Source organism: Labeo rohita, chromosome 4 (genome assembly GCF_022985175.1).
Source record: "Labeo rohita strain BAU-BD-2019 chromosome 4, IGBB_LRoh.1.0, whole genome shotgun sequence".
NCBI lineage: Eukaryota > Metazoa > Chordata > Actinopteri > Cypriniformes > Cyprinidae > Labeo > Labeo rohita.
Genome location: NC_066872.1, coordinates 35,665,630 through 35,684,921, shown reverse-complemented (window position 1 = coordinate 35,684,921; position 19,292 = coordinate 35,665,630). Strand labels below are relative to the sequence as shown.

Here is a 19,292-nt window from a genome sequence, read left to right as displayed (position 1 = left end):
TTTAAGCACAACCCGTAAAGCTATATATAAATCTTAGAGCTATTTCTAGGGGACAGAAGTTGATTGAACATAGGTATTGGTCTTTTGTGACAACATGCACCAGTTTTGGTGTCCCAGGGTTAATTTAAACAGTAAAACCAATGTAAACACACACACACAAAATAAAAAAATAAAAAAAGTTGCATGCTGCACCGTTTTGCATTTCATATGTATAACTTTGACTTGATTTTGTATCATTTCCCAGTTCTTTGCACCCTTGAGTAGACGAGACAAGACTGCAAAAGATAGTTAAAACCTAAAATAAAAAGGTCCAGTTTAAGCAATGGAGAAAAGCAGGTTGGAGCATTTGGAATGCATCCTAAAAAGCCTGTTGGCATTGATAGCAACCCTCTGTTTAATGCTGAGTCATTGTGACAATGTTGACTGTTAACATACATTTATTAGATGAGACAGATTAGATTACATCACCTTAAGAAAATTAACCACAGCTTCACTCCATATAAAACCAAAAAAACACGGTTACCACAAATTAACTATGGTTTTGCTACAATAACCATGGTGTTTAAAAACATGCTTACTACAATTTTATTATGGTTAATTATCATAAGGTAGATTCATAAAAAATGAATCAATCAAATACTGACAACATATAACAGGCTTTATTAGGAATTGCATACAATTTAATAATAAAAGAGAAAACCAGTGATATAAAAAAAGATATAAAACAAGCCTCTCCCATTTTGCAGTGCTGTGGTGTGTCTTTAGAGAAGGAGCGCTGTGGTGAGCACCCTGTAGGCCATTGAGAAAGTTGTGATCATTCCCACCACCCAGGACAGACCTCTGCTAGGCTGGGGCAAAGCTAAAACGTAAGATACGGTGTGGATGAAACGTGACCCCACAAACACACGGAAGTGCAGCAGAGCTGTGGAGAGATCCGGTCCCGTGAGTGCATACAGAAGACCGATCACCACAAAGGGAACGATGTTCTCCAGGTCATTCTGATGGCACCTGTAATTCAAAATTGCAAGTTACTAAGCATATTCTCACTAAACGGGTTAAACGACGATAACGCTATTACCTTCGGACACGTTCTACATCAGGATGGGTCTGAAGCATCTTTTTTCTCTTTTCTGGATCTTTTTGTCTTATGGCGGTGTCCTCCCAGTTTGAAAAGGCCTGTGTTATGAACGGAAAGATATTGAATAATAATATAAAACCTTGACATTTATTCATTTATTTTTTGTTGCAATAAAACACATTAATTATTATGCATCCTGAATAGTGAAAACACTGATAAAATATAAATCAAAATTTAGTGTTTAAATTTTAGTGAATAGCATCGTAAAGTGGCAGTTTTGGAATTGAAATCAAACGCATTTAATCAGTGGGGTGATTAAAGACAAATCTAACCCATGTTTTGCTGTAAATTGTGCCAGATGCCCCTAATGTGACTGGAGGGGTGCCATTTCCAAAATGGGAGAACTGACAAAAATAACTGCTTATAAAAGACAAGCTCCACATTATGGGATATGTCATTTGTCATTTCTTTGTTGCAGTTTATATAAAACTGAAATTTCTAAACCAGTTGCACCTTTCTGGTCATCCTGTAGTATCCAGTCAAAGGGGCCATGAACATCATTTTAAGGACGACAATGGTAGCATATGTACAGAAGGCCAGGAATACATCATTATTCATCAGGTCAGCCATTTCATTCCTACCAAGGACAACATAAAATATTACAGAACAGAAGGGTACAGGGCAAAAGCAAAAGGCATTACGAGTCTATCTTAACATATCCAAACACATAGACTAAAAAAAAAAAAAAAAAAAAAAAAAAAAAAAAAAAAATCTTTTATTCATTGTAGCCTAATAAAAGTTTCTATTATGAAATCTTGACTAATAGTATCAAGAACGAACTTTGAATTTCTGTGAAACTGGTTTGTTTATCCCCAATACTACTTAAGTATTCACATTTTCAATCAAAACACAGTTTATTGATAGCAATTCGTTTGTATTTTGATAAATGTCATAGAGTTAAGCTTTGTTCATTTATGTTGTTAAACGTGTTTATCAGACTCGGTACAATTCGATCGTTTTGTGAACCGGTTCAATCAAATCATTAAAAAGATTCGACTCAAAAGAACGATTCGTTCACAAAGTGGACGTCGCTATTATTGAACAAAACTATGCTTGAGCAAACATGCTTAGCAAGGATCATACTTGCACAACAAAATCAATACCGACGCACCGTTTTAAAGTTATTTTCAAAACAATGCGGACTTTACACTGAACCTGTTTACACAGTAAGTGGGCGTAACTATGATATATTGTGCGCGTAGTTTATTACATAATTATTGTATTCGAGTTCGGTTGCGTCACCAGCGTGCAGTTTAGACCAAAGGTTTCAGTTGCTATATTTGCAGCTTGTTACACCCTCTCCAGTTTAAATGCAGCAGTATAACCACGTTAGAGCAGCATGAGAAATAGGCTACTGAAACGCTTACCTGTTTGACGATTCTTGCAAGTGTTTGTCAAAGCTTTGAAATCTGAAATATTTGAGTTTAGTTATGGCGGATATTCACCCATAGGACAGCCTACTTGGACCAGAGCCAGCCCATTGCCCCCTTTCTAGCGTGGTTCCTGCTTTGTTTTCTTGTAGCAATGTAAAGTTGCCAGGTTAATTCTATTGAGTCTTGTGGATCAGTAATTAATGCCTGCTTATTTTGATCTACAGGAAAGTCTTTCAGCCAGATCAAACATAATCACTGTTGATTCATTCTACAGTGCATAAGTTGGCAAGTGCATGCTTGGCTTCTTAAGCCTGTTTGACTCGTTATGTAACAAGGAAGAGGGGGGTTGCAAAAAATTTTGACTTCAACCCAGAGTTTATCTAGAATATCATCTCAACTGCTTTTTAACCAGGCAGTAGAAGTGTGCTTCTGTGAATAGACACACTAATGTACAGTATAAGGACTTTTTATTACCAGTGTAACCAAAATATACTTTTCTGATCGCTTTTATACAGATTAACTGTATATATCATGTTTCAACCACACAGTTCTAAACAGTAAAGTACATAAATAATATCTTTTCACCCCACAGTTTTTTTCTTTTTTTTTTTTTTCTTTTTTTTTGAGAAATTGAAAAAAAGTCAGAATTTTGAGATATAAAAATCACAATTGCAAAAAAAAAAAAATATATATATATATCACAAAATCCTTTATTTTGAGAAATTGGGGAAAAAAAGAAAAAAGTCAGAATTGTGAGATATAAAATCACAATTGCAAAAAAAAAAAAAAAAAAAAAAAAATCACAAAATCCTTTATTTTGAGAAATTGGGGGAAAAAAAGAAAAAAGTCAGAACTGTGAGATATAAAATCACAATTGAAAAAAAAAAAAATCACAAAATCCTTTATTTTGAGAAATTGGGGGAAAAAAGAAAAAAGTCAGAATTGTGAGATATAAAATCACAATTGAAAAAAAACACAAAATCCTTTATTTTGAGAAATTGGGGGGGAAAAAAGAAAAAAGTCAGAACTGTGAGATATAAAATCACAATTGCAAAAAAAAAAAATATATATATATATATATATATCACAAAATCCTTTATTTTGAGAAATTTTGGAAAAAAAGAAAAAAGTCAGAATTCTGAGATATAAAATCACAATTGCAAAAAAAAAATAAATAAAAAAAATAATAAAAAAAAAAAATAAAAAAAATCACAAAATCCTTTATTTTGAGAAATTGGGGAAAAAAAGAGAAAAAAGTCAGAATTGTGAGATGTAAAATCACAATTGAAAAAAAACACAAAATCCTTTATTTTGAGAAATTGGGGGGAAAAAAAGAAAAAAGTCAGAACTGTGAGATATAAAATCACAATTGAAAAAAACCCCCCACAAAATCCTTTATTTTGAGAAATTGGGAAAAAAAAAAAGAAAAAAGTCAGAATTGTGAGATATAAAATCACAGTTGCAAGAAAACTCACAAAACCCTTTATTTGTGTACATATGTATGTATGTATGTATGTATTTATTCTTTCATTCATTCATTTTTTGTGGCAGAAACAAAAAAAATGCAAGATGTAAACAGGATTCAGAGAAAAAAACATAACTAAGTTTGCATCTTTGAATTCTTGATAAATTTTCTCAGATCTATGAGAAAAAAGTCTGAATTGTGAGAAATACACTTTCTCAGATTTATGAGGGGAAAAGTCAAAATTGTGAAATATAAACTGAATTGAGAGAAAGAATGAGAATTTTGTCTCAATTCTGAGTTTATATCTTGGAATTCTTGAGAAATTATCTCAGATTTATGAAGAAAAAAGTCAGAGTTGTGAGATATAAAATCAGAATTAAGAAAAAGAAAGTCAGAATTGAGTATGTTTAAATTTTTAGTCAATTCTGAGAAATTTTCTTAGATTTATAAAGAAAAAAGTCAGAGTTGTGAGATATAAAATTAGAATTGAGAGAAAATAAGTCAGAATTTTGAGTTTGTATTTTGTAATTCTTAAACCATTTTCTCAGATTTATGAGGGAAAAAGTCAGAACTGTGAGAAATAAACTCAGAACTGAGAGAAAGAAAGTCAGAATTTTGAGTTTGAGAATTCTTGTCTCAAAATTCTCTTGGAATTGGAATATCTTGGAATTTTTGAGACATTTACTCAGATTTATGAGGGGGGGGGGGAGTCAAAATCAGAATTTTGAGTTTGTCTCAATTCTGAGAACCATTTTCTCAGATTTATGAGGGAAAAAGTCAAAATTGTGAAATATAAACTCTGAACTGAGAGAAAGAAAGTGAGAATTTTAAATTTGTCTCAATTCTGAGTTTGTATCTTGTAATTCTTAAACCATTTTCTCAGATTTATGAGGGAAAATGTCAGAATTGTGAGATATAAACACAAAATAAGTTGAGAGAAAGTCAGAATTTGGAGTTTGTCTCAATTTTGAGTAAATTCTGAGAAATCATCTCAGATTTACGAAGAAAAAAGTCATGAGTTGTGAGACATAAAATCAGAATTTAAAAGGAAAGTCATAATTTTGAGTTTGTTTCAATCTTTAGTCAATTCCGAGAACTTTTTTCAGATTTATGATGAAAAAAGTCAGAATTGTGAGATATAAAATCAGAACTGAGAGAAAGTAAGTCAGAATTTTGAGTTAGTCTCAATGTCAAGTTTGTATCTTCAAATTCTTAAAAATTTTCTCAGATTTATGAGGAAAAAAGTAAGAATTGTGAAGGGGGAAAAATCTGAATTTTGAGATAAGTCGCAATTACTTTTTTTTAAATTTGTTTTTATTCCATGACTTCCACTTTACTGATGGATCTTAAAATATCAGATATAAATAAATCAAGGTCTAAGGGATTTGAAAAGTTTTATTTCAAGCTTTGAAGTTATGATTTGCACTGTCATTTACTTTCCACAAGTATATCACAAAACGCATCTAGAAATTAATTTAAATTGCTGGTATGATGCAAGAAATGGCAAGGTTATAGGTTCCAACCCGGTCTCATGAGAAGCTGTAGCAATTTGCATGACAAAAAAGAAAAGAAAAAGAAAAGTCATATGACTAAAGTCACGATTTTGACAATACAGAGTGGTTTTAAAATTAGCTTGGGATAAAAAGCCTGTCAGCTGAACAAATATAGATTTTGTGCTTTTCAACTTCTATATAAATGTGCCTCTTTTTTTCACCTCAGACGTTTTCGGTCTGAACGCCGCATGGCGCATTGCCACTTAACTAATGCTATCTTGTAGCTATGTGTTTAAGATATCTGCTTCGTTAGGCCTTATTCTGTTGACTGCACACATAAGGCATCATGCCATGTAATTGTAGGCACTAAAGAGATCTAGTCATTCTCCGCTCCTGTCATCTTCCTCCGCCGAGTATCCTGAAGCGAGAAGTTAGTCTTGTCTCAAGCTGAGTGAAGAGCAAGACGTCTTCTCCCTCCTTACAATTACACCACTGTCACGCTAAACAGCTGCACGTCATGTTGCCATTGTGCTCGTGTTTTTGTAAGGCATTGCAGGTGCGAGCAACATCCTTATCGCTGCTGGAACATATTCTGGTCTTTACATATGCATGAGCTGCACGCGAAAGTGCGGCGTGCAGAACTAGTTGATAAAGAATGTGGACTGATGAGATATTCTCCTACTGACACGCTGCCGTTCGCCGGCTTCTCCTAGTAATATGTTTTACCTCGTGTTTACCATTCCAGGGAGAAATGCGGGGCTGTGCTACTTTGCCAGAGGAGCACATGAGAGATGTCAATCAACGTGGGACAAGGGATTTAAAGATGTCGTGCTGCAGTCAGAGATTTAACAATGTGGTCTGTGTCAGGTGTCAACAACCTCACCATCAGAATAGTAATGCTGCAAGACACATATCATTAGTGTTTGATTTGCACCTCACCTGAAGAACGCTAACTGCTTTTCCTTTACACTTAGAAGTAGGTTCACATTTAATTTTAAAAAATAAATAGACTTTGAACACTGCACGGCTGCCTGGTGTAAGGACGACTTTCTTGGCTCTTCAACACTTTTGCATTTATGAATTTCAATTAAATGAAATATTTCAACTGGGTAATCTTTAAGTGGTGCACATATTGTGAATTCAGAATAAATAAAGTACTTAATTAAAAACAACAAAGTATGAATATTTAAAACTTTTACAACACAGTTTGGCAAATGGAAAAGCAACTTTCTTGCTTTGGCATTAATTGAACACATTTTATACATTGCAAAGTTAAGCATAAATATACACTGTTTAAAAGTTTGAAAGAAAGAAATTAATAGTTTTATTCAACACGGATGCATTAAATTAATCAAAAGTGACAGTAAATAACATTTATAATTATTTTGACTAAAAAAAAATATTGGAAAAAAAATGCATGATGGCTTCCACAAAAATATTAAGTGGTCATTTTCAACATTGATAATAAAAAAAAGAAATGTTTCCTGAAGAAATGTGATTTATGAAGGATCATGTGACACTAAAGATTGGAGTAATGGATGCTGAAAATTTTCTTTTAAATTTTAATAATATTTTACAATTGTACTGTTTTTACTGTATTTTTGCATCAAATAAATGCAGCCTTGATAAGGATAAAATATTTTTTGAAAGAAAAAAAAAAAAATGGTAGTGTATATAAAGATCATTTTAAATAAAACTAAATGTTAGTTTCAATTAATTATTTAATTAATTAATGTATTTATTTATTTAAACGCAACACAACATATCCTTTTATATAAATGTCAGGGTGACGTAAACATCTATTTTAAACCATTTGAATAGAGATGACATTTTTCAGGATTTATTGGTTGATTGATTTCCATTTATTTATTTCCTTGTATTTAAGTAATGAAAATATATATTTCATATATTTAATAATAATATATTATATATATATATATATATATATTTTTTTTTTTTTTTATTTTATTTTTTTTTTTTTTTTCTATTTTTGTGACGAGATCATTTTTAATGTTAAAATGCTTTTGCATGTCTGGGTTAGGGTTAAGGTTAGGCTCTAATGCTTTCTTTTCTTTAAAAAATGACAAATAATTAAAAAAAAAATAATAATCAATCAATCAATCAATCAAAGCTTATGTTATATAATTTTATGTCTTTCTAAATGACATTGTAAGTTTCTATTTAATGTCTTCCTAAGTGACATTTCGCATCACGTCTTGTAGGTTATAGCACACAACAACCTAATAATACATGTTATTGCGAGACCATTGATGTGAGGGTCGCATGAGGCAAAGCAAAACAAGGTAACTAGGTCTTTGGCTGTACAATCGCTTGTTGATTTGTGTAATTCGCTGTTTTAGAGCGAGACAGGGAAAGAGAGCGCTTGTACGAGAGAGAACCGAACACAAATAATGCAGTATGATTTCCCAAAAGGACCTGTTAATGGCCAACACATGAATTGATCTCTCACCAGTCTCACCAGTAATTGGGATGCCGACTGTGGTGTCACTTTATTGATTTTTCACTGGTAGCCAACTTGCACCCGGGTTGTAGGACAACGATGACTAAATAACAGCCAGACCAATGATCTTAATGCTAGGAGCCAAGCACAGCTATTGATTTCATTACTGAATGCCTCCTAGGCTCCAAGCACATACATTTTTGTATCGACCCAAGGCGGCGTCTACATTTCTTCCAGCACTGTCACATGCACTGTGCCTGGACATTCAAAAGCAGAACGCTGAGTATGTACAAATATTTGCTACGGTGCATGTGTACGCCATAAATTTCACATCATGCAATCAGTATGTGAAGGTGACCTGGTTCGACAGGGCTGACAGTTTTATGCCGCCAAAAACACGTCTTCCTCTGTTTATTACATGGCTCTCTGAAATACTTGATTTTGATTGGCCAACCGTGGCATTATGTAAAATATTTTTGCATAATGAACACTAAACTGTATATTTGACCACTGTCCATGGCAACTTACCGGTGCTACCAAAGTCCATTTCAAGGAAAATCAGGTCACTCTGCAGCCATACACATTTGTCATTCCTCCAGGCAGCTATTTCAGGCATGCAGACTAACTACTGTTTCTTTGAATGGTGAAATCTTGTTTCTTATGCTAAATAGTACTTAAAAGCAAGCATTTCAGGTACAGCCAGTGCAGTTGCAAGTGCAAGTTTCATGACACTGAAGCCTGGTTTATACTGGTCACTGGCAGATGTGCCATTTTTTGTAATTTTAGCCAACAGTGAAGTACTTCAAGGCAAAATTTGCTGGAAAGATATGGAAAGAACTTATAACATCATACCAAATATATTTTAAACGGCAGAGCATGTGCTCTGTCTTGTCCAACTAATGCAAGTTAGAATTAGTAGTCGACCGATTATTGGCGCCGATATTTCAAAACCGATTAGCCGATAAAATAAATTAAAAGCATTTGAAAAAAGTTTTTGTCAAAGCCCTTGTTATTTTTAATTTTTACATTCATTTTCATTTTTACAGCAGACAAATAAAATATTGGTTCAGAATATCGGTTATTGGTCTACTTTATCTGTAATAATCGGTATCTGCATCAGTCGACCTATAGTTAGAATAGCAAACTAGAGCCATTTTGTCACTCAAAACAGCTGACTGCAGTAAAAATAGCCTTGTAGAACTTGTAGCTTTAGTATATGGTGATTTAAAAAAAAAAAAAAAAAAAACTATAAAAGCCCATTTCTGCCACAAAAGACAGCAAATATTGGTAATATGAGTTAATAATACATAAATACATAAACAGTCAAAACAATTAGATGCCAAGTCAGAATTTTAAGGTAAAAACATCATACACAAATATATTTTTGCGTAAAAAGTATATACGGCGGAGTATATATACGGTAATTTAATGGCAACTGCAGTGATGCGAAGACTTTACCAACTGGTGACTGTTAGATTTTTAGATTTATTCCACCATATTGCATGTTGCAGATTATTCCATTTAATAGGAGTGAACCATCTGGATATACTGTAAATACTTATATACTCTCATATTATTCTGCTCTCTCTTATGTGTAAAAACAATGCAAGTTAGAATTAGGGGTAGACTCATTATCGGCACCGATATTAAGCATTTTTATAGTTATCGGTACTGGTCATTTTCAAAACTGATTTGCCAATAAAATAATTTAAGAGCATTTAAAGGAAGATTTTTTTGTCAGAGCCCTTGTTATTCTTAATTTTGACATCAATTTTCATTTTTACACCAGACATATATATTGGTTCAAAATATTGGTTATCGGTCTACTTGATCAGTAATAATTGGTATTGGCATCGGTCAACCCCTACTTAGAATAGTTAACTAGTGCCATTTTGTCACTCAAAACAGCTGACTGCAGTAAAAATAGCCTTGGAGAACTTGCATCTAAAGTATATGGTGATCAAAAAACTATGAAAGCCCATTTCCACCACATAACATTTGAGATAAAGACAATAAGTCAAAAAGTCAATTATGAGATAAAAAGTCAAAATGATTAGACGCTAAGTCAGAATTCTGAGCAAAAACATCATAGGCAAATATATTTGTGCATTTCTAAAAAGTATATACGACAGAGTATATATACAGGAACTTAATGTCAATTGCAGTGACGGGAAGACTTTACCAACTGGTGATTGGTTCTTAGTTGCATGCTGCAGTTTATCCCGTTCACAGAAATAGGAGTGAACCATCTTGATATACTCTACTTACTTATATACTCTCATATTATTCTGCGCTCTCCTGTGTAAAAGCCAATGCAAATTAAAATTAGCATTCGACCTATTATCGGCACCGATATTAAGCATTTTATGATTATCGGTATCGGTCATTTTTATAACTGATTTGGCAGTAAAATAAAGCATTTAAAAGAAAGCATTTAAAGAAAGTTTTTGTCAGAGCCCTTGTTATTCTTTGTTATTTTGACATTAATTTTCATTTTTACACCAGACACTTATCGGTTCAAAATATTGGTTATTGGTCTACTTGATCTGTAATAATCAGTATTGGCCCTAAAAAACATGTTAGTTAGAATAGGTTACTAGTGGCATTTTGTCACTCAAAACAGCTGACTGCAGTAAAAACAGCCTTGGAGAACTTGCAGCTTTAGTATATGCTGATCAAAAAAAATATGAAAGCCCATTTCTGCCACATAAAAAAAGATGGTAATATGAGTTAATAATGAGATAAGAAGTCAAAATTATGAGACAAAAAGTCAGAGATAAATGATTAGACACTAAGTCAGAATTTTGAGGCCAAAAAGTTGAAATTATGACAAGCTGAGACTTTGTATGTCTTAGTATATACCTTTTATCATAATTTTGACTTTTTATCTCATGAATACGACTTATTGAGTCACATTTATAGGACAAAAAGTCAAAACTTTTTTTATACTTGTGACTTTTTATCTCATAATTGTGACTTTGGGGTGTCTTTTTATGTCATAATTAAGATTTACAAAAGCATTTTTCTTATGTGGCAAAAATAGACTTCCATATGAAACCTCAGAACAACAAAACAGTAAGAGATACAAAGTGTGAAAATGGTAAGCCAAAAAGAAAGAAAGAAAGAAAAAAACAAAAATCAGTCAAACAAACAACCCTTACCTTGACCATGACCGTTTAGGGTGTTCCCTGCTTGTGGCCTGAAATGCTGGGATAGGATCCAGCCCCCTTTGTGACCCCGCAGAGGCAATATGGAAAATAGATGGATAGATAGACCTTGCTAAATGTTAAAGACCTCCTTAGTCCATCTGTACTGCAACTGCAAACATCTAGCAATGTTACCTAAGTTTACGAGAAGGTAATATCACAGAAACAGTATGGCAGATTCTGGTTAAGAATCTTGTATACTCCTGAAAGTTGTCCTACAGTTCCCGTAGGCGTCTGTGAAGTTCTTTTAGACTTTAATAATCCATCCATCGACAATGACCCTTAACTAGCAGAGCCATTAGGAAAAGAGGCCACTTGTTCTGCACTTAATTACAACAAACCCTAGTGCTCATTATCGTAAAGAGCTTGTTTCCCCAGCAGCTTCACCTAAACTCTGAGTTTAATGACAAAATTAGTCAACCTGTACAATTGCTAATGATCAATTATGAAAATCAAACACACAGGCGACAGTTAAGTGCAGACTCAAAAGTCACTTTCAGAAAACATTGCAATCACAAATCTACTCGTGTACATATTTCAAAAAGCACTGTAGCAAAACATGCCAGATGTACACGGGTTGTCGGTTTGAATCCCACGAAACACATACTGATGAAAATCGGATAAACGCTTCAGGATACATTCATGGGATTTGCTAAGAATTCATATTCATATTGATAGCGTTTATGATTTTATATTCAGCTAAGCAACACAGGTTAACTGATAAGTCTACAGATGGCTTTCAAGCAAGTTAATATTAAAATTTTCAAAACTGGAACAAGTTTTGCAAAGCTAAATATCTCAAAGTAAGTATTTCAGTCAATGAACTCTGTTAATCATCTACATTTCCGACAGTAGCTTGACACCTTTCTGTGACACGGGCCTACGAACGAGTTACGTCAGAGTAGTCATGGGCGGAAGGTCTCATATCGGATATGGCTCCGGGGTGCAAATTAAGATAATTACGTACTGTGAATTCCTCGATAAGTGGCCCTCCAAACGCAGACGATACCGTGTTCACGCTTACTTAATGCACATCTGAACAAAAGCGAGTGCTCCTGCTAGGCGTAACGCTTGGGCCTCGGCGCTCTGCAGGAGGGCTCGTCTCATTAGGATGCTTATTTTAACGAAGCGTCTCCACGCTGCAGATCACTGCGTGGCCCCATGGATCCGCTCTCCTCCTCACAAAGGGAAATAAATCTCTTTTCGGCAGGATAATTACCAAGATAATTTTATCCGTAATGATGCTTGTCAGTCAGGAGAGCTGATGAAATTAGAGATGTTCTTGTGTAAGGAAAAAAAGAGAAAATCCCAGCAGATTTAACTGTCAAGAATGAAAAGAGATGAATAAAGAAACTAGCGAAAGAACTTTCTTTTCTTCAACCTTACACAAAATGCCGTTCCGACGAATGTTATACAAACATCAGGGCGTTCGTAAAGGAACGGTGTGCATAAATGTGAAAATTCTGCCATTGATTCATAGAATTATATTGAAATGTAACTTCTTCCTGTAGCTCAAACAGTACAGCATGGCGTAAGGTCATGGGTTCGATTCCCAGAGAAAGCAAAAACTAATAAATGTGTGTTTTTTCTTGACTATGGAAGTTAGTTTCTGCCACAGCCTGTCACAATTGCAAATATTTTTGACAAAACTAGCACTTTCATACTTGACATAAAATGTCAGAGCAAAAAGTTAATGTCAAAAATAAAAATGTTAAATAAATAATCTGTTTCATGCAAAAACAAACAAACAAAAACAGTTTTGGAATGGAATAGGTGTGAGCAGATGATGACAGAATTTGCATTTTTCATTGCACTAACCATTTCCTCGTTCTAAGGCCAGCTGAAGTGCTAAATAATTTCCTAAATAACGAATTGAATGACCATTGTTGACTTTACATTAATGTTGGTGTTAGAGATAAAGCCGTCTCTTGGCTGGTACATAATAAACGCCCGCTTTCCATCAGTGGACATCATATATATCTTGACACTTAATTTGCTGTTCACACACACACCTGGAAGTAAACATGTAGACACGTTCAACTTCACAGTTAAACGTTTGGAAAACCTAGCACAGCCTTTTAACCACCAAAACAGTACTTGATCGCAACATGGAAAGCTAGAGAGCCAATACTTACTTCAGTGGCACTGCAACAGCACAGCTTTGATCTTGGATGTGAATTCTCTTAACTTGTCTGGGCTTTCAAAAAAGGGCTACTTAAATTATTTCAGAGATGCCGCTTCTCTCCGACATGGCAAAGGTAGAGCCCTCCTGTGGATTTGGAAAGATAAAAGGTGCTCAAACAGACATCACGACAGGTTTGTTATATTACTTAGCATAAGCACTGCCAAGCATCCCTTAAAGGAATAGACATCTTGTGTTTTTCCCTTTAAACAACAAAAAATTAACAGTGAGGAATTGGGACCCGGCTCTTGTGTTGTATCACTCAACAAAGGCGCGTGAACAATCGCTTATTATGTCAAACTTTGACAATGACAGAATTGGAACAGGGCTTCTTCAGCGCTCCGTCCCCCACTGGGAGCCCCCCCTACACACACAACTCCGCGAAGAAAGTTTACTTTCCTTGTCATATGAAATTACATTTGCATTCGCCGAGCATAGCAGGCCATCGCAACGGAAACCAGTAAGGTTTGTCGTGAAACATATGAAGGACCTTTAAGGTTGGACATAGTGTTGACAAGCTTGTGCTTATAAAAGCACAATATGAAAAAAACCCCTGCTAGATATGTGTCTAACTGATCAAGAGATTTGAGTAAATATTGTGTATATTCCCTTACATAAGTTCAATAGCCCTGGGAGGGGTAAATATGCTGATATTCAATACAATTGCAAATATGATCTTATTAATGGAACTTTTGCATAAAATCAGTAAGTTAAGACTAAATTAAAAAAGTTAACCATGAAACCAAAGCAGAACCATTGCAACAACAACAGTGTTTCAAATCGACTAAGTAAATTATTCAATGGAATTTTTGTACATTTTGGAAAAAAAAAAAAAAAATATATATATTATATTATATATATATATATATATATATATAGTTATTTGTTTTGTTCTGGAATTATTCAGTGTTTTCTATCAAAATGGCTGAATGAATAAGTCAATGACTCACTCATAAATACAGTTATTTGTTTCATTTTTAAACAAATTTTCTAAAATTACTGGGGGAAAATCCCTTAATTTGCAAAATTATGTTTTTACGCTTGCTTGAGGTGGTTTTTGATTTGGGTGAAACAATTTATTTTTGGAATAAAATCAGTGTTTTCTAACCATTTGGTTGACTGAATGAGTAAATGACTCACTCATAAATACAGTTATTTGTTCCATTTTGAATGAATTTTCAGAACTATAGCAAAAAAAAACGAAAAAAAAAAAACGTTAACCGTGAAACCAAAGCTTTTTGGTTTAAATCGACCAAGCGAATTATTCAATGGAATTTTCATACATTTTGAAACAAAATCCTTAATTCACAAAAAAGTTTTTAGGCTCGCTTGAGGTGTTTTTTGACTTTAATGTAAATATTGGGAGATAAAAATGCATTTGCCAAGTAAATTCCTCCATGCAAAACACTGTTTCATTGCAGTTTAAATCGACTGAGTGAATTATTCAGTGACTTACACATAAATATTGTTTTTTGTTTTGTTCTGGAATGAATCAGTGTTTTCTAACAAATTGGTTGACTGAAAAAGTAAATGACTCACTCATAAATACAGTTATTTGTTTCATTTTTAAATACATTTTCTGAAATTTTTGGGGGGAGACCAATTTGTTGGTTTTCTAACAAATTGGCTAACTGAATGAGTAAATGACTCACTCATAAATACAGTTATTTGTTCCATTTTGAATGAATTTTCAGAACTATAGCAAAAAAAATAAAATCCCTTGATTCGCAAAAAAGTTTTTACACTCAATTGAGGTGGTTTTTGACTTGTGCGAAAAAGGGTTAATGCAAATAATGGGAGATGGAAACGCAATTGCCGAATAAAATATTCTGTGCTAAAAACAGGGGTTCTTTCCAAGTCAAATCAATAGAGTGAATTATTCAATGACTCACAAATAAATACAGTTATTTGTTTTGTTCTGGAAAAAACACGACTTGAGGTGGTTTTTGACTTGAAAGGGTCAATGTGAATAATGAGAGATGGAAATGCATTTGCAGAAAAAATTCCTCTATGTGCTTCAAAAAAGTCATGTGACTTTGTGCTATGGGACAGCATAACGTGACTAACCAGCGGGCCACATAAAAAGAGTTATTTGTTTCGATCTGAAACAAATCAGTGTTTTCTATCAAATTGGTTGACTGAATGAGCCAGTCACTCGCTCAAAAATACAGTTTTTGTTTAATTTTGGAATGAATCAGCACCGTTGTTTCCATCACCCTGCTTTTATGCACATTTTGAAGTACGGCATCACAATATTCCAATCCGATATTCCAATTCTGCGCATAAGTTAAATTCGCAAACCCAACTAGTGTTTTCTAACAAATTGGTTGAGCGAACAAGTCAATGACTCACTCATAAAGACCTCTTGACACTTACTGGCATAACAATGTAATACAAAGCTATGCTTCTAAAGTACCTTTCTCACCAATAAATGTTTTTTTTTTTTTAATATTTTCAATTAGCAAATCAACTCAAAGACCCAACTCCACCTCCACTGTTATAAAACAAAGTCAAAATTTCTGTAAACTGCAAAAGTTGGTTTCACTCTAAATATTCTGTAATGTTTTGCTTGTTATTCACACTAAACTTCACCTCTGTGGCAGCAATAAAACTTCAAATGACTTCAAACGTGGAAGCGCAGACAGGATGAAGTCTGCAGTGGTAAAACGAATACATCTCAAACAGAGTCATTAGCAGAAAAGGGTTCACAAATTAAAGCAGTAAAAGGGACTAAAGATCGATTGTGGGGGATTTCGGCTGGCATCACAGCGTGAGAACGGCAGCCGGATGTTTGGCACGCCGTAAGGAGGGGTCTGGATCATACGCTAACCTCCATTCGGTGTGCTAGCTGGCGGCCCCAGTCATTGACAGGAAGGAGCGGGCCGCCAGGGCATTGATTGATTAATCAAAGCTAATGTTCTTTTGATCAGCGGGGGCTGCCCTATTAACCAGCGAAGGAAAGAGGGGGAGAAATGCTCCATCTTTTATTTACCCGCTCGCGAGGTCCCTCGTTGGCTTCCATCGCTAACTTCAAAGCAGACTGTGACAATTCTGTCACAGTTTTGACTGATAGAAAAAAAAAGTTTTATATATATTTTCCCTCGACAGTAGATTTTGTTTAATCGTTTCCAGCCTCGCTCGGTTTTAATATGTGTCGAGGAAGAGAATACAAGTCTCATGTTTTCTTCATGACTGTTTCCTTTCTCGTCTAGTTGTCTAGTGGGTTGTCCTCTTTTTCGCACTGTGCCATTTTATGCCGTGCACTGCCTGTCACAAGGACACCCAGGGAAACTTCATGCAACTTTTTGTTGTTTGCTATAATTTATCCCCTTGTTCCAGGTTCGAGTGCACAGACTTTCAATGTCAAGCATGTGTTGTGAGAGGCCTAAAACGACAGCGTTTGACACTGTATATACACAGCTCCCATAAGAAAACACTCTTGTTTTTTCACATTAAATCTTGGATATTTAAAAATACTTTCTTAGTGTTAGTGTTAACAAATGTTTGTAATGGCAAATGATTGATTTTAAGGGAGAAGTTCACTTCCTCTTGTCATCCATGTCTTTCTTTCTTCAGTCGATAAGACTGCTTCTTGAGGAAAAAAAGTCAGGAATTGTCTTCATTTAATGGACATCAATGGTGCCCCCAAGTTTGAACTTCCAAAATACAGTTTAAATCCAGGTGTAAATGACTCTAAACAATCCCAGTCGAGGAAGAAGGGTCTTATCAAGCAAAATGATTGGTCATTTTCGAAACAAATTAACAATTTATATACTTTGTAACCTCAAACGTTCGTCTTGTCCAAGTCTGCGTGAACTTCCGGTTCAAACCAGTCAATACGACAGGGTATGTCGAAAAACTCCCATCTCGTTTTCTTTCCCAACTTCAAAATCATCCTATGTCTGTGCAGAAGTGCCGACCCGAAGTGAACATGCAAAAAAGATCAAACGCCCTTAAACAGCAATGTAGGACGATTTTGACGTTAGAGAAGAAAACGAGACGGGAGTTTTTCGACATACCCTAACTGCACATGTGCATCGCAGAGACGAGACAAGACGAGCATGTAAGGTTAAAAAGTATATAAACTGTCAATTTGTTTTGAAAATGACCGATCGTTTCGCTAGATAAGACCCTTCTTCCTCGGTTTGGATCGTTTAGAGCCCTTTGAAGCTGCATTTAAACTGCATTTTGGAAGTTCAAACTTTGGGGCACCATTGAAGTCCATTATATGGAGAACATTTCTGAAATGTTTTCCTCAAGAAACAATTTCTTATCGACTGAAGACAGAAAGACATAAACATCTTGGATGACAAAGGGGTGAGTAAATTATCTGTAAATTTTCGTTCTGGAAGTGAACTTCTTTAATACTACATTTTCTTTATAATATAGCACAGCCTCTTGTACTTCAACGGTTAACAGAACTTGTGCTATTGAGTACAACTTTAACTTAGATAAACTCGAAAAAGCCTACAAAAACATTTCCTCAAACTGAAGGGCATCTTCTTGGCCGCGGCAGGCTTTTATGGACACAACAAGACAATCAACTGCACACCATCCCAACCCAGAAGGGACGTTTACAGGCCCTGTGGCATTTCATATCATGTTCAAAAGTCCTAAAACTACACTAGTTCCTTTCTTTACTTTCAGATGAAGAGAGACACACCTGAGTGTAGACTAAGTGAGGTATCCTTCTCCATCTTGTTTGATGTTGGTTGACAAGCAGGTTGAAAACTCAAGGTCCTTTTGCCGGGTCCTTGAGGTTCTTAAGCCTTTCGAATATCTCTGCGGGAAACGGTTATAGCTCATATTTAATATAAAAAGTTAAGAAATAACTCTCTCCACACGTATACAAACATACACAACCAACTTAAACACAAACGCCACTTACGAGTTGTTTGAAGTCGCCTTTGTCTTTGTTGTTCTTCTTCTGTTATCTTCCGCTCCCCTCCCTTTTTCATTCACGAGCCTGTTTCCTGCTCAACCCCTGCCCTTGAGTTTTTCCCAATGTCAGCGCACACTTCAAACACCAGCTGACAAGCTCAGAAGAGTCCGCTGAGAATCCCCAATTCCAAACAATTATTCCGTCTCTTACACGCCGGCAGATCTCTTCTTAACATTACGACTAATGAAAAGGTTAATGTGTGGACTTTGCCCTTCTATAGCAATGCACAAACATATGTTTTATATATAAGAATGTGCAACGCTGATGCCGATTTCTAAACCAAGAATGCCTGAAGAACATGTTTTGGTTGTGCAAACTCTCTCTGTGGATCTTGAACCTTCAGGCTTCAGGCAGTGACTGTACCTGGGAAAGTTTTGTTAAACAAACAACAGGCTTTCATCTAGTGAAACTAAATCATTTAATATAGATTAAAGCTGGGGTAAAACACCTCGGGAAACCTGTACGCGGTCTCCACCGTGAGCGGGGAGCTTCTCTAGATACCCATGCTCATGTGAAGAACCTCTCTGCAAAAGTACACTCTTAAAAATAAAACCTCCAAGTGGAGGTTTTAACAGTGATGCAATAGAAAAACTGCTTTTGATTTCCCAAAGGACCTTTCAGTAAACAGTTCTTTTATCTGAACATTTTAAAAATCTATGGTGGAATGGAAAGGTTTCATGGATGGTAAAGGTTCATCATGGAACCATCTACGTAAATAAAGTACGAGTGTAATCTGAGCACTTTCAGTCTTGTTTGATTTTACTTTGGGAAAGGTTTGCCCAAAAGCCTGGGTGTATACATTTAAATTTTAAAATAGGCAAATTGGTCCAATCTAATCTCATTTCATGACATGCAAACTTTCATTTTAAAACGGCTGTTATAAAATCACCCAAACGACCCCACGAGTCAATAACACACTCACTGATTAGAACCAAGACAATCAATAAAGATCACCAGCATGTTTTTGGAGTATCCATCAAATGTTGTAATCTGCAAACGGAGCTTGATATTTCACTGCCCCTCCCTGAAACT

At 35.0% G+C, this 19,292-nt stretch overlaps 1 protein-coding gene and 1 long non-coding RNA gene across 2 annotated transcripts; both read right to left on the bottom strand.

Annotated features, from left to right (window-relative positions):
• Positions 1–419: 419 nt before the first annotated feature.
• Positions 420–2,856, bottom strand: LOC127164417 (microsomal glutathione S-transferase 1-like). The gene is made up of 4 exons (XM_051108365.1): positions 2,506–2,856; positions 1,592–1,715; positions 1,079–1,176; positions 420–1,008 (listed from the first exon to the last, which is right to left on the bottom strand). The coding sequence occupies exons 2-4, from the start codon at positions 1,706–1,708 to the stop codon at positions 762–764; spliced, it is 462 nt and encodes a 153-aa protein (XP_050964322.1). The 5' UTR covers positions 1,709–1,715; positions 2,506–2,856; the 3' UTR covers positions 420–761.
• A 10,420-nt stretch (positions 2,857–13,276) lies between these two features.
• On the bottom strand, positions 13,277–18,275 carry LOC127163729 (uncharacterized). The gene is made up of 3 exons (XR_007827533.1): positions 18,207–18,275; positions 17,982–18,100; positions 13,277–13,405 (listed from the first exon to the last, which is right to left on the bottom strand). It is a non-coding gene; the product is annotated as an uncharacterized LOC127163729 (long non-coding RNA).
• Positions 18,276–19,292: the final 1,017 nt, after the last annotated feature.

What these genes read in the sequence shown, in the direction of transcription:
- LOC127164417 (XM_051108365.1), bottom strand. Translation starts at nt 1,708, where the DNA reads ATGGCTGACCTGATGAATAATGATGTATTCCTGGCCTTCTGTACATAT. An exon ending in ACTACAGGATGACCAGAAAG is followed by an intron (nt 1,177 to 1,591) that starts GTGCAACTGGTT and finishes TTCATAACACAG; the next exon opens with GCCTTTTCAAACTGGGAGGA. An exon ending in GATGTAGAACGTGTCCGAAG is followed by an intron (nt 1,009 to 1,078) that starts GTAATAGCGTTA and finishes TTTGAATTACAG; the next exon opens with GTGCCATCAGAATGACCTGG.